Source organism: Macaca fascicularis, chromosome 10, assembly GCF_037993035.2.
Source record: "Macaca fascicularis isolate 582-1 chromosome 10, T2T-MFA8v1.1".
NCBI lineage: Eukaryota > Metazoa > Chordata > Mammalia > Primates > Cercopithecidae > Macaca > Macaca fascicularis.
Genome location: NC_088384.1, coordinates 25324870 through 25340365, shown reverse-complemented (window position 1 = coordinate 25340365; position 15496 = coordinate 25324870). Strand labels below are relative to the sequence as shown.

The following is a 15496-nucleotide window of genomic DNA, read 5'->3' as shown; positions in this document are numbered from 1 at the left end:
TGGGAGGGAAGGGAGGAAAGGGAAGGAAGGAAGGGAGGGAAGGGAAGGAAGGAAGGGAGGGAGGGAGGGAAGGAGGGAGGGAGGGAAGGAGGGAAAAAGAGAGAAGGGAGAGGAGAGGAGAGGAAGGGAGGGAGGGAAAAATCATTATTATTTAACCATTTTAAGAGATTGGAATGAACATGAACTGGTTCCCCATAGAAGTCTTACCTGCCTCATTTTTTGCCAAGAAAAGACCAAAATTGGAGGAAATAAATTTGAATTGGGCCCCTTCTGTGTGGGACTGTTTGCATTTCCATGCTGGGTCTCTCACTTATCCTCCATCCAAGACAGAGGAGACCCACCAAATCACCTCTGTTGTTCTCTCTTCTGATGAAATGAGGTCAGAAAAACCCCTTGGCACAATGGTCTCCCCATAGAAATCACTGGATGCTGTTAACAGCTTTCATTGGCTAAACTCCTGTCTTGACATTGAAAGACATATATAGCCATATCTTAAAATGACATTGGTAACGATGCTTACTTATAGTACCCAAGCAGTAGTAAAATGATAGAATAGAAGGTGAAAAACTTTGATGATGTTACTCTTTGGAAATAATGCCACTGTTAAAAATTTATTCTATATTGCTTCAATTGTGTGTGTGTACATGCACATCATACATACATCACATGTCACACATAGACATCTATATATGTGTCATATGTCAACCATAGCTCACTATAACCTCAAGGTTTTGGACTCAAGCAATCCTCCCACCACAGCCTCCCAAAATGCTGGGATTACAGACGTGAACAACCACACCCAGCTAATTTAAAACATTTTTTTTGCAGAGACAGGGGTGTTGCTATCTTGCCCAGGCTGGTCTCAAACTCCTGGCCTCAAGCGATCCTCCTGCCTCGGCCTCCCAGAGAGTTGGGATTACAGGCATGAGCCACTGCACCCAGCAGGTCCATTCTTAAAAATCCTGCATCTGCTTTTTTTCTGCTCAGAAATGTGGATATCTTTTCATATCATACATGTTGTCCAACTTATTCTCTTTTAATTGGTTTATTGTTTTCCTTTTATCTATATTGATTTTTTCATGTGCAAAGTAATGAATACTTATTTTACTATATTCCAGCACTGCAGAGAAAGCAGTGAAGGCTCCCCCTCATTTTCTTCTCTTTAAGAGTTGCTCAGAATTTCACGGGATGGCTATTCCATGATACTTTACTATTTCCCTGTTAAACTATTTGCAATGTTTCCTTTTTTAAAAAAAAAAAAAACTACAAATAATAATGCAATGTGCAACCTTATACATAGGTCTTTGGACCCTGATGCAAATTATTTGGGCAAATTCATATATATGTACGTGTGTGTGTGTGTGTGTGTGTGTATATATATATATATATATTTTTTTTTTTTTTTGAGACAAGGTCTCACTCTGTTGCCCAGGCTGGAGTGCAGTGGTGCCATCATGGCTCACTGCAGCCTTGACCTCCCAGCCTCAAGCGATCCTCTCACCTCAGCCTCCTGAGTAGCTGGAACAACAGGTGTATGGCACCATGCCCCATTAATTTTTGTGTTTTTTGTAGAGACTGGATCTCGCTATGTTGCCCAGACTGGTCTCGAACTCCTGAGCTCAAGCGATTCATCCACCTCTGTCTTCCCTTTCAAGTCCTAGGATTACAGGCATGAGCCACTGCGCCCCATCTCTTTGGGCAAATTCTTAAAGGAGGAAAAGGAGGAATTAAATTCAAGGCTATTTTCTCCTGGCCTATTCTCCAGCCACCTTTATCAGGCAGAAGATACATTATCTTCCAAAAAGGAAAAGAACTAAGTTAGGAAACTTTCTTTCTTTCTTTTTTTTTTTTTTTTTTTTTTTTTTGAGGAGTCTCACTGTGTCCCCCAGGCTGGAGTGCAGTGGCCGGATCTCAGCTCACTGCAAGCTCCACCTCCCGGGTTCACGCCATTCTCCTGCCTCAGCCTCCCAAGTAGCTGGGACTACAGGCGCCCGCCACCGCGCCCGCCACCACGACCAGCTAATTTTTTGCGTTTTTAGTAGAGACGGGGTTTCACCGTGTTAACCAGGATGGTCTCGATCTCCTGACCTCGTGATCCGTCCGCCTCGGCCTCTCAAAGTGCTGGGATTACAGGCAGGAGCCATCGCGCCCTGCCAAGTTAGGAAACTTTCTAAATCATTCTGTAATTCTCAGCAAACCCACGGTCATCCAGAGGTCTGACGTCCACTTGGTCTGGTTTCATCCCGTGTAGTTATGTATTGTACCGACCCCGGAGAGGTGGATCATTCGACCCGCTTAATTTCGGATCCTGTGCTGCTGGTGGGGACCACCATCCAATACACCTGCAACCCTGGTTTTGTGCTTGAAGGGAGTTCTCTTCTGACCTGCTACAGCCGCGAAACAGGGACTCCCATCTGGACGTCTCGCCTGCCCCACTGCGTTTGTGAGTCCTGTTTGTTGAATTGGGTCCCCAGTAGGTAGAAGCAGATTCACTTCCTCTTGTTCACGATGGGAGGCTGGGCTGCTAGGAGAAAGCATTCTACCTTTCGATAGGGGCTTTTATTATTGTTACTATGGCACAACAGTACCTAATACGGATTGGGGGCACACATACTATAACATTTATGGTAAATTTATCTTGCATTGCTCTAAGTCTTCTACCAAATGTCACTCTTTCTTCCTCAAGTAGCCCTAGGTGCATGGTATCATTGGTTTCTTTCTTTCCTTCTTTTTATTTTTATTTTTATTTTTTAGACGGAGTCCCACTATGTCACCCAGGCTGGGGTGCAGTGGTGCCATCTTGGCTCACTGCAATCTCCACCTCCCGGTTCAAGTGATTCTTGTGCCTCAGCCTCCAGAGTAGCTAGGATTACAGGAGCATGCCACCATGCCTGGCTAATTTTTATATTTTTAGTAGAGATGGGGTTTCACTATGTTGGCCAGGCTGGTCTTGAACTCTTGACCTCAAATGATCCACTCACCTTGGCCTCCCAAAGTGCTGGGATTACAGGCGTGAGCCACGGCCTTGGCCTCACTGGTTTCATTTTAAGAAGAGGATACTATGCTAGGTGTGGTGGCTAACACCTGTAATCCCAGAACTTTGGGAGGTCAAGGCAGCCAAGAGTTTGAGACCAGTCTGGGCAACATGGCGAAACCCTGTCTCTACCAAAAAACTACAGAAATCAGCCGGGCACGGTAGTGTGTGCCTGGTGTCCCAGCTGCTCAGGAGGCTGAGGTGAGAGGATTGCTTGAGCCCGAGAGGTCAAGGCTGCAGTGAGGTGTGATTGTGTCACTGCACTCTAGCCTGGGTGCAAAAAGAAGAGGATACTACTTCAAAGCTCTCCAGGGATTCTGATGTACAAACAGCGTTCACAGTCATTGCATAAAGAAAGCATGAAGTTATATGGAAGGAGCAGAGTCTTACACAGTATTTTGGGGGTTAGAAACTGTCAGCTGCACTAATATTTTAAATTAGTGTGTTGTGAACAACTCCATTTGGAATACAGCCAGCTCAAACTCCAGAAGCCACACTGAGGTCTTGATAGTGTTGAAGAACCAAGAATTTAACTCTGGGGGGAGCGAAAAAAGGGAAAAGAAAAAATAGAATTCTTGTAAGTTGATTATAAATTCCCCTACATCTGATGTGAGTAACACTGTGTACAATTTATAGACTTGGCCACCTCCTATAGTGGCTATGTTTTGTGACTTCTCACAACTACCTAAAACAGGCTTCACAAATTTCGATGACCGCACTAACAAGCAGCTCTACAATTCAGATGAGCAAACTGCAGAAAGGCAACCAGAAAGCAAGAAAGTCTTTATCTGTTTTCATTGGATAGGCTGATACTTACTGAGCACTTACTGTATGCCAGGTGTCGTTCTAAGAATGGCGCATGCATTAACTCTTTTATTCCTGGCAGGAAAATAAAAATAGAGATATCTGTCACTTCTCGTTGAAGACAGGGCACAGCCAAATTCAAACTCACAAGAGACCTTCCTCTCTGCTCTATTCATGAGCCAGCCAAAGCCAAGTTCCCGTTTGCTAGTTCATAAATTCAGCTTCCTCAGCCCGCAGAAGGGCTTTACTCTACAGACCCCAAAAGAATGAAGAGTTTTAGGCCCACAGTACTTACTTCCCAGATTTCCCTTAACATCTGATCCTTTTCTTGTGAGAGAAAATTTTCCATTTCTGTGTTCTTATTTTCTCTTCTCAAAAAGGCAGACTTTATTATTCTGTTTCCACAAGTAACAGGGATTCTTGGACCACACAGCCCTGTGTCTCCATCTGTCTTTTTAGTCAGAGTCCCAGAATTTCAGAGCTGAGGGGAAGCTGAGAGATAGAATACAACTGCAGGATGACTTAGAGATAAAATGCAACTGCCCCCACTGTACAGATAAGAACAAGAGTTACTTATTGAATGTATAAGACACACTGCTAAGCACACTACACATATCTGTAAACATGTGCTTTTGTGTATGTGTGTATATATAGTGTGTGTACATGTGTATATATATGCATGTATAATGTGTGTACATATGTGTATATATACACAATATGTGTACATATGTGTATATATACACAATATGTGTACATATGTGTATATATACACAATATGTGTACATATGTGTATATATGCATATATATAATATGTGTACATAGGTGTATATATGTATATATGTGTGCATATGCATATATGCATATATAATATGTGTGTATATATATGCATATACATGTGTGTACATGTGTGTATATGCATATATAATGTGTGTACATATGTGTGTATATGTGTATATGCATATATAATGTGTGTACATATGTGTATATATGCATATCTAATATGTATGTATGTGTGTATATGCATATGCATGTGTGTACGTGTGTATATGCATATGCAATGTGTTACGTGTGTATGTGCATATATGTGTGTACGTACATATATGTGCATATATAACACGTGTACGTGTGAATATATGCATGTACATATATGTGCATGTGTATATATGCATATACATATGTGTGCATGTGCGTGCATATATAATGTGTATGCATGTGTGTATATGTATGCATATATAATGTGTGTACATGTGTACATATATATGCATATACGCATATATTAAGGAAACTGATAATCAGAGGGAAGTACAGATAACAAGAATCATCTCTCATTGAATGTGTAAGACACATTTCTAGACACTATATATATATATATATTTGTGAATGTATGCGTGTGCGTGTATTTATACACACGTACTAACCCTAGCCCCTTAACCACAACCACACTTCGTCCCCAAGCCCCAGAACCTTGGGCCAAGTCCACATTGGTTGGTTCCTGTTATAGGTTCCATCCATCCCCAAAAAGATATGTCAAGTTCCTAACCCACAGTATCTGTAACTGTGACCTTGATTGGACATAGCGTCTTTGACGTCCTAACCCATGGTATCTGTAACTGTGACCTTGACTGGAAATAGGGTCTTCAAAGTCCTAACCCACAGTATCTGTAACTGTGACCTGGATTGGACATAGCATCTTTGAAGTCCTAACCCACAGTATTTGTAACTGTGGATTTGATTAGAAATAGAATCTTTGCAGATGTGGTCAAGTTAAACTGAGGTCATACTGGATTAAGATGGGTGTCGATCCAATGACTGGTGTCCTTGTAAGAAGAGGGAAATCTGAACACAGATGGGGACACGGATACAGAGAAGGCCACGGGATGACAGAGGGAGAGACTGGAGTGATACAGCTGCAAGCCAGGGAGCACGAAGGAAGGATCCCCCCACTGCAGCTTTCAGAGGGAGCATGGCCCTGCTGACACCTTGATTTTGGACTTCCAGCCTCCCAGTACTACAAGCCAATAAGTTTCTGCTGTCCCAAGCCCCTCCGTTTGTGGTCCTTTGTCAAGGGCAGCCCTAGGACGTGAGTGCCATTCCCATTTCCTTCTAGTGACTACAAGAGTGATCAGAAGCAGCCACTTTAGTAACTCCAGCTGCAGAGACCCAGAGATGAAAAGCTTAAAACAAAAGCTTCTATTAAAATACTGAAAGGTGGAGACATCATTTTTTAAAAAAGAAAAAGCACTTCGCCGATGAGACCCAGTCTCTAAAGACCCTCTGAGCTGCGGCAGCTGCTGCTGGATTTCCAAGAGGCAAGCCTTCCTCCCTCCCTTCGGGGACACTTTTCCCTGAGATCTCAGCGTTGGATCCGCAGTCTGAGTAGAGACGGCTTCCCTGACACCTATGCTAATGAGTTCACGAGCCACGCGGGGTGTCAGGAGACACACAGTACTCCCAAAAGCCTGAAGAAGAGCCCGGCGTGTGGTGGCAGCGACGTGACAAGCAGGCGAGGCTGATGGGAGATAACACAGGAGGCGAGAGATGGTCAGATCCTGGCAGCGCAGCTCCTGAGTAAGAGGGAGGATGCAGTCTAGGTTCTGAAGGCATTTTTAAGGTTGAGGCTGTCGGACATAAAACAGCTTTGAAACATTTTGTCGACTGAACAAAGGGAACAGCACCGATTTGATGAGCCCCTTCAGTAGGCTGACCTTTTCCCTGGCACTAACACTGTTCAGCCTCACAGACATTGCATAGGTGAATGCCTGTCCACTTAAAAGCAGGCAAAGAAGGACTGGAGACGGTGAGTAGCTTTCCTGAGGTCACGCAACAGAAAGGAAGACCAGAATTGTAACTCAAGCCTGACCAAACCCAAAAGCATCTTCCCAACCTCATCACTCTACGGTTCAGCTTTTGGGCAAACCTTTGGTGCTTAAGAGTGGACAAAGATCTTCCACCAAGAAGTTCATGAAGCAGACGGAAAACTGCATGAGCCGCCGGGCCCAGTGGTGCGGTGGCTCACGCCTGTAATCCCAACACTTGTGGGAGGCTGAGGCAGGAGGATCACTTGAGGTCAGGAGTTCCAGACCAGCCTGGCCAACATGGTGAAACCCCCGTCTCTACTAAAAATACAAAAATTAGCCAGGCTTGACGGTGGGCACCTGCCATCTGAGCTACTCAGGAGGCTGAGGCAGGAGAATCGCTTGAGCCTGGGAGGCGGAGGTTGCAGTGAGCAGAGATCACACCACTGTACTCCAGCCTGGGCGGCAGAGGAAGTCTCAACAAAAAAGAAAAAAGAAAACAAGGAAAGAAAACTGCATAAGCTCTGGGTGTCTACAACCTCTTGCCCAGTCACTTGCCCGAAGCCATAGTTTGGTCCCCTGGAACTCAAAGCCATGTCTTTTTAATCCTAGTCCATTTACCCCAGGACACTTTTAGAACACACAGGTCAGGCAGAGCTAAAGGGAAGAGTCTGGGTGTCAAAGTCAAACACACCCTCCAGTTCTGCTGTGTGACCTTGGGCAAGTAACTTGCCCTCTCTGGGCATCAGAGCCCCCATCTGTGAAAGAAAATAATACCCTTTACCAAGAAGGATTGTTGGGAGCAGCTCAGTCATTCAACTTACTCAGTTGTTCAGGCCTCCTATATGCAGGCACACGTTAGGACAGAGGTTCCCAAACTTTCTCAACTCACAATACCCTTGGTGTCGCATGAATTATTTCAGAGATTTCCTAGGCCAAAACACCCAACAATTCCATTTATTAAACAGTTAGGTACAAACAACTGAATGAATAGTTACCTCTTCACAACGTAGTAGCCATTTGAAAAAGTAATGCACATACATTAAAAGAAAAATGGTTTTTTTCATTATGGAAATAATGACAATTGCTGGCCGGGTGTGGTGGCTCATGCCTGTAATCCTAGCGCTTTGGGAGGCTGAGGCGGGCAGATCACCTGAGGTCAGGAGTTCAATACCAGCCTGGCCAACATAGTGAAACCCTGTCTCTACTAAAAATACAAAAATTAGCTGGGTGTGATGGCACGTGCCTATAATCCCAGCTACCCAGGAGGCTGAGGCAGAAGAATCACTGGAACCCGGGAGACAGAGGTTGCAGTGAGCAGAGATCACGCCACTGCACTCCAGCCTGGGAGATAGAGCAAGACTTTGTCTCTAATAATAATAATAATAATAATAATAATAATAATAATAACAACAATTGCTGCTACGAGATGTGTATTCCTGTTGGGCTGTGCAAAACTTCTCAAACGTTAGGATCAGATGGGACTTCACCACCCTAATTTCCTGTTCCATGTTGATTTTGTCACAGTTCTTGCTTTTTAGCACAAGCACCACAAAAAAATCCAACTTTGCAATGATGGGTCATCATCGAAAAAAAGGTGGTGCAATATAATGTTTGAAACGGTGAACTATCTCGAGCTCTTTTTTTTTTTTTTTTTTTTCCAACATATCATTGTGTTTCCTCGGAACTTTTTTTTTTTTTTTTGAGATGGAGTCTGGCTCTGTTGCCCAGGCTGGAGTGCAGTGGCGCGATCTCGGCTCACTGCAAGCTCTGCCTCCCAAGTTCACGTCATTCTCCTGCCTCAGCCTCCCAAGTAGCTGGGACTACAGGTGCCTGCCACCACGCCCGGCTAATTTTTTGTATTTTTAGTAGAGATGGGGTTTCACCATGTTAGCCAGGATGGTATTGATCTCCTGACCTTGTGATCCACCCGCCTCGGCCCCCCAAAGTGCTGGGATTACAGCTGTGAGCCACTGTGCCCGGCCCCGGCCCTCAGAACTTTTTTAAAATCCCACAGCACCCTTGTGAGTTCCTGGTGGCATCCTGGGTCACGTTGGTGCACAGTTTGGGAACCCTGGCACTAGTCCCTGGAAAAAACAGTAAAGTATAAACAGATATGACCCACATTCTCATGGAACCTGGGGCCTATTTGGAAAGGAGGGTGGAGAGACAGGTCTGTGAAGGAATCGTCAATATCACCTCCTCCAGGAAGTCCTCCCTGATTCCCTAGGCTGGGTGGTGTTTCTCTCCTCAGAATTCCCATGGAACCTACAGTGACATCTGTCACCACAGCTGCTGCAGTTTATTGAAATGATCTGTTTATATGTTTGTAGAATCACATTCCCTAGAGTAAGAAAGGGAAATAATTTTTTTAAATATATAGAATCAAACACATAACTCATTTGCTAGGATTGTCTCCAGTTGATCCTTGAATCCCCCAGGCCCAAGAGGCTCAATAAACAATGTTACTATTACTGTTGCTGATATTGTTAGCAAAACGAATGTGGTCTTTATCACACCTCCGCTTTGCTGCAACTTCCCCTCTTTGATAGGGACGTGGTGGACGACTCCTGAGGTACCCATCCCAGAGACATAAACCACACCACTAAAAGTAACAAGAATCTGACAAATCCAGCCAGGGTTTTATGGGTGGCTCTCCAGGAGTCACTTAGCTTGCTTAAAAGACAGCCATTCCCCGGGAAGGCCCTCGTTCATCACAGCCCTGAGCCCAGAACACCTGGGATATGAGACACAGGGATTTCCCAGCCCGGACAGAGCCTACAGGTGCTGTGGCCAGACTGTGGCCACAGTAGGAGCTTCTACTGTTGAGCCGTCTCCTGTGGCCACGTCTTAACCAGCATGTCCAGTGTTAGCTGAGTGCCTGTCCTCATTTAGAAATCTCTGTCTCTGGGAAAGCGGTCTCTCAGAGAAATCCATGATAACCTCGGGGATTTGGGTAAAAGAAGGGCCTTTTGTTACAAAATGGAAGTGCCTACTATTACACGGACAGCACTCAAAACCGGCACATCTAGGTTTGTACCCCAGCCCTGCCTCTTACAAGCACCAAGACTTTATACAAGCCAGCTTTCTCATCAGAAAGATTGAAACACGAACAAGACAATCATAAAGATAAAGGCTTTTAATTAATGGTGTGCCTGGCACATAGCAAGTCTTCAATTAACATCGGCTGCTAATCACCACTCTGTTTCAAAGCTCCACTACTTGTAGGGTATATCGCAAACCATTTGTAACTGTTACTAGGGGATGGCTTTCGAGCATGTTGTTCAAATGTGCTCCAGAAATATACATTTTCTCCTATTGTTAAAGACAGAGGAAAATGGAAAAAGAAAATAGAAATGAGGGTAGGTTTGTGATTAGATCTATAAGGCCATCGGTCCAATTCATTTGCACTCCTGGGAGAGAACGGCTGGAGTTACACCAGTTGCAACCCGAATTGTTTAAAACATTCGACCAGTGGTTTTCAACCAGAGGCGATTTTGCTTCCCAGGGGACGTGTGTCAATACAATTTCTAGAGAAATTATGAGTTGTCACAACTTGTCAAGGAAGAGGGGTGCTACCGGCTTCTGGCAGATCAGGGTCCGGGACGCTGTTCAATATCCTCCAGTGCCCAGGACAGCCCCCACCACAAAGAATTATCCATTCCAAATGTAAACCCTGTCTAAGTTGAGAAAATCTGCCTTAGATGATCTTATTTCAAAGTGTGACTACATGTCACTGCTCAGCCATGTCTCAGCTAAGATCCAGCCCGTTTATGGGCAGGAAAAATGGGGTCCGGAGACATAAGCAACTCACTCAAGGTGGTGCAGCAGACACAGGCCTCCAGTTTCAAATTCAAGCTCCTATTCCTTTCACTTTTCTGCCATCTTCTAGGCACTGAAGATACACACAAATGCCTTCCAAGAGCTGGTTCCTGCTGGGGAAAAATTCCATATGACATTGTTTTCAAACTCTCTTTTTTTTTTTTTTTAGACAGAGTCTCGCTCTGTCGCCCAGGCTGGAGTGCAATGGCCGGATCTCAGCTCACTGCAAGCTCCGCCTCCCGGGGTTTAGCCATTCTCCTGCCTCAGCCTCCCGAGTAGCTAGGACTACAGGCACCCGCCAACTCGCCCGGCTAGTTTTTTGTATTTTTTAGTAGAGACGGGGTTTCACCGTGTTAGCCAAGATGGTCTCGATCTCCTAACCTCGTGATCTGCCCGTCTCGGCCTCCCAAAGTGCCGGGATTACAGGCTTGAGCCACCGCGCCCGGCCTTGTTTTCAAACTCTTACTGAGGACTGGGTCAAAATCGAATCAGGCTGACTTGAAAGCTAGAGAATCCTCAGCTCAATTCGCAGCTCAGCCACTTCCTGCTTGAGGGGAATTTTCACCAGTGAGTTCCACCTGAGCCTCAGTTTTCTCATCTGTAAAATGGTTGCATGGTGCAGTGGTTAAAACCAGATTCGGACCACCTGGATTTGAATCTTATTTATACCACTAATTAGCCTGTGACCTTTGACTTGTTACCCAACAGTTCTGTGCTCCATTTGTCTTGGATATACAATGGGGATGATGATTAGGCATGATGGCTCACGCCCGTAATCTCAGCACCTTGAAAGAATGAGACAGGAGGATCACTTGAGGCCAGGAGTTCAAGACCAGCCTGGGTAACCTCAGGGTCCTCAGGACCCTGTCTTCATAAAAAAAATTTTAAATTAGCCAGGCATGGTGGTGCACGCCAGTGGTCCCAGCTACTCGGGAGGCTAAGGTGGGAGGATCACATGAGAGGGAGGTCAAGGCTGAAATGAGCTGTGTTCATGCCACTGCACTCCAGCCTGGGTAAAAGAGTGAGACCCTGTCTCAAAAGTAAAAATAAAATGAATTAGGAATGAAGATGTAACATCTGTGTCTTAGGGTTGTTGTGATAACTAAATGAGTTCATAGATATAAAACACTCAGAATGGAATCTGGCTCAGAGAATGCACTCAGTAAATATTGTAAATGTTGGCTGTTTTGGTCATGATTGTTATTACCTTCAAGGACTTTGCGGGAGGATGAGAAATAATATATGCAAATCATCTAATACAGAATGGTTGTGCAAATATTTTGGAAATTAATTAAATGATGAGTTCATATGTTAACCATGCCAGGACACCAAAGCAGTGGTTCTGAGTCCTTGCCAAACTTTAAAATCGCCTGGAGAGTTTTAAAAAAGAATACTCTGGGTGACTAATTAAATTAAAATATCATAGGGGGCAGAGCCAGGGCACAGGATAACCCAAGGCCACTCTAGCACTTAGCCTGGGGCTCCTGCTCCTAGGTCAGCTGTCAATATCCTCCTTTACAAATCCAGGTCTAATGATTTATACTTTATCCACCTTCTACCTCCCCAGGGCGAGGACCGTGTTTAGCACAGGTTTGGTACCAAGAGATACTTGTAGAATACATAGAGGATTGATTTAGCGTTAAGTTACTTGAAAGCAGGGACCATGTTCACCTTGCTCATCATTGTATGCCCGGCGCATACAATGCCTGGCACACAGAAGGTGTACAATAAATGTGTGTTGTATTAATTAATCTGTTAATTTATCAAAGACAATTTCCAGGGAAAGGTTCTTGGGGGAATTCTTTTGTGTTGCCACTGCCACCTGCTGGTCATTTTGCTGCACTGCAGGTAACACAATAGGGATTTGTGTTCTCTGAAGGGAGCCACCAATGTCAACAAGAAAAAGCCTCCCCCACCAGGGGGAGGGAAAGTGAGGCTTCTCCTCTGCGCTTTCTCCAGCACAACTGAGATCACACTGGGTTGCAATGACCCGATAACTGCTCTCTGTTCCCCACTCGACTGAGTTCTGGGAGAACAGAAACCATGATTCTCTAATTCACTACTTCACACCCAGCTCCTAGCACACGGATGGAATGTTGGAGTAACAGAGTCTACAGTCTAAAAAGAAAACAAAAAAACAAAAAAACCGGAGAGTGTATTCTGGACTCTAGGAGTTCAAAAACGATGAAGTGTAGTGCACCGGGCTGCATTTCCCGAGGAGTAGGAGTATTAGATACATTACGGGAGTACCCATGCGGCTTTAAACAGTGTCCAGATGAACTTTTTGTGAGTCATTTGGCTTAGAAAACTAGAAAAATTAAAACTGACATGTGAAGCCTCTGATTATAAGACTATTATTATTTAGAGTGAGGCTAAATTATATAGTGCAATCTAAATAGAAAAACAAGTAAATAGAAATTTACAAAAATATATTAAAGAGGACAGGTGTGGTGGCTCACGCCTGTAATCCCAGCACTTTGGGAGGCTGCGGTGGATGGATCACTTGAGGTCAGGAGTTCGAGATCAGCCTGGCCAAAATGGTGGAACCCCGTCTCTACTAAAAATACAAAAAAAAAAAAAAAATTAGCTAGGCGTGGTGGCACATGACTGTAGTCCCAGCTACTCAGGAGGCAGAGGCAGGAAAATCGCTTGGACCCAGAAGGCTGAGGTTGCAGTGAGCTGAGATCATGCCACTGCACTACATCTTGAGTGACAGAGTGAGACTCCATCTCTCTCTTTCTCTCTCTCTCTCCATATATATATATATACACACACACGTATATGTGTATATATACGTATTAAGTAAACAACAGTACAATTGGTATGAAAATATGACAAGAGTTATAAAAGTCATAAAAATAATCAGTGTGTATTGGGTGCTCACTATATGCTGCCTATCTCATGTGCATAAGCTTATTTAATTCTCATAACAATGCCATGAGATAGCCCATTTTCAAGATGAGGAAACTGAGGCTCAGAGAGGTCAGTTGTGCTCACAGACGTACAACTAGGATCTGAATCCTGAGCCCTTGGACACTTGAGCCCAAGCGCTTCTACTCTGCAATTTGCCTTTAAATGAAATGATGTGAGGTCTTTCAAGAAACATTTATTGGGCTCCTATCCTGTACCAGGCTGCCAAGGATGCAGCAGCGAGCTCAGCTGGATTGAGGACCAAAGACTTCCTAAGGATATTTTCAGAGGAATCATTAGAACATGAATGGCACTGGGTTTATAATGTATATTATAAATATTATAATGTACATTATAAAACATTCATTATACCATCTATGTTTATTGTAAAATAATGCAGACCCACCCTGCATTAAAAAAAAAAAAAAAATACTACAAAGCACAGGCTGTGAAAATAAAAATAAAATTCTCCCTTCCTACAGCCCATCCCCAAGGCACGCTCTGCAGGGTTAATGATCCCTTGCCAGCCCTTTTAGGTCTCGTCCATAAACACATAATAGAGTGCTGCCTTGGAGGGAGCCCCATGATTGATTTAAGCAAGGCTTTGTGATTTGACTCTGGGCTCAGACACAGAAGCATTGGCTGCATAGCCATCCTGCTCTGGAATGCCAGGGGATAAACTTCAAGTATACAAATGACCTTCAATTAGTGGAAGGATTAGCCTTGGCCAAGTGTCAGCTGAACCACTTATTGCCTCATCTCTGGGAATCTTGTGGAAAGGGAAGTACATTCAGCATCTCTGCCTCTCTCGCTCAACTATTCCAACAGCCCCTTCCCTTGACTGCGTTAGCGGTCTTCTCCAGCCAGCCAGGGTCTTCAGAGTTTCTCTCTTCTATGGCACCTGCCATTTTTAATTACATTGTCCATTTACACATTTGCTTGGCCCCTTAGAGCATGCAGACCATGAGCGTTAGAGGGCAGGAATGGTGTCAGATTCACCTCCTTACCCCATTGCTGGATGCATTGCTGGGCGTGAAGTAAGCACTCTTGAGATATTTTCTGAATAAATGCAAGGGTGCCCGCCAGAGCTATCTATGGTGTCATCCAAGATGCAACTCCAGCTGCACAGTGACCTGGAAAGTCTCTTTCCACAGGCTACTTCTGGGCTAGATTTCAAGGGTGGGAAGGAAACAGTTCATAGGTCCCAGTGAAGACTGCTATCGACGTATAAAGGAAAACCCTTCAACCTCAAGACTAGAAGCCAGATTCCTACCCATCCACCCACTGGAGGAGATCAAAGCCCCGATTCTTCATGTGTGGTGATTACTGTGACTCAAACATACTCATCAATTGATTCATTCATCTTTTCATGGGAAAAGTGATATATTTAAATGCCTACAAGGCCAGGCAATAGGGAGTGGCAGAGATTGGGGCCAAAGTAAAGAATATTCCTGGTCTAACAGGGAAAGCCAGTTCTCAACTCCAGCCAGTCATTGCCATGTAACTATGTGAACCCAGTATTGTCCAATCTTCTAATGTTTCAGAAGAATCCAGAAATCTAAGTTATTATTTGAAATCTCCTAATTTGTGAAAGCTTGGTAACTATTGTTTTAGTTGACATTGCTCAAGCTAAGTAGAGCCCAGATGTAAGTCATGTTCACAGAGAAAAAGGTTCCAGCTGGGACCTATATCGTACTGTGTGCCTTGAACCACGAGTACCACAGGACCAGGGATTATATCTATTTTATTCACCTCTGTGTCCTCAGTACTACTTATGTTGTTGGCACGTAGTAATTGCTCAATAAACATTATTTGGGTAAATAAAGGAATGCTTTCTGTGAACCAGACATTGTACTGGGTATGAGCATAATATGAGTTTTAAGCGTGGGAAAGAGGTGCCAGAAAAGATTCTAAAGTTATGATGGTGATAAGACAGAGTTCCCACCTGCCTTTGGGTAGCAATCTGGGTCTTGAAGGGATGCTTGAGATTCATCTTGCAAAATAAGATGCTTCAAACAACACAGGTTTATTATCTGACAGTTTCTGTGGGTCAGAAATCTGGGCATATCTTAACATGTGCACTCTTGTTCATAGCAGTATTGTTCAGAGTAGCCAAAAGGGGAAGCTACCT

The 15496-nt window shown here is 44.2% G+C and overlaps 1 protein-coding gene across 15 annotated transcripts in view; it reads left to right on the top strand.

Moving 5' to 3' along the window:
- Window positions 1-15496, top strand: part of SEZ6L (seizure related 6 homolog like) — a 217342-nt gene that overhangs the window by 182155 nt on the left and 19691 nt on the right. For 10 of the 15 annotated variants that reach the window (XM_065522337.2, XM_065522336.2, XM_045363907.3 and 7 more), the window contains one exon: window positions 2252-2443. The exons of the other annotated variants lie outside the window; for them this stretch is intronic. In XM_065522337.2, coding sequence (XP_065378409.1) covers window positions 2252-2443 — 192 coding nt within the window. The remainder of the gene's footprint in view (window positions 1-2251; window positions 2444-15496) is intronic. 15 annotated transcript variants of the gene reach the window in all.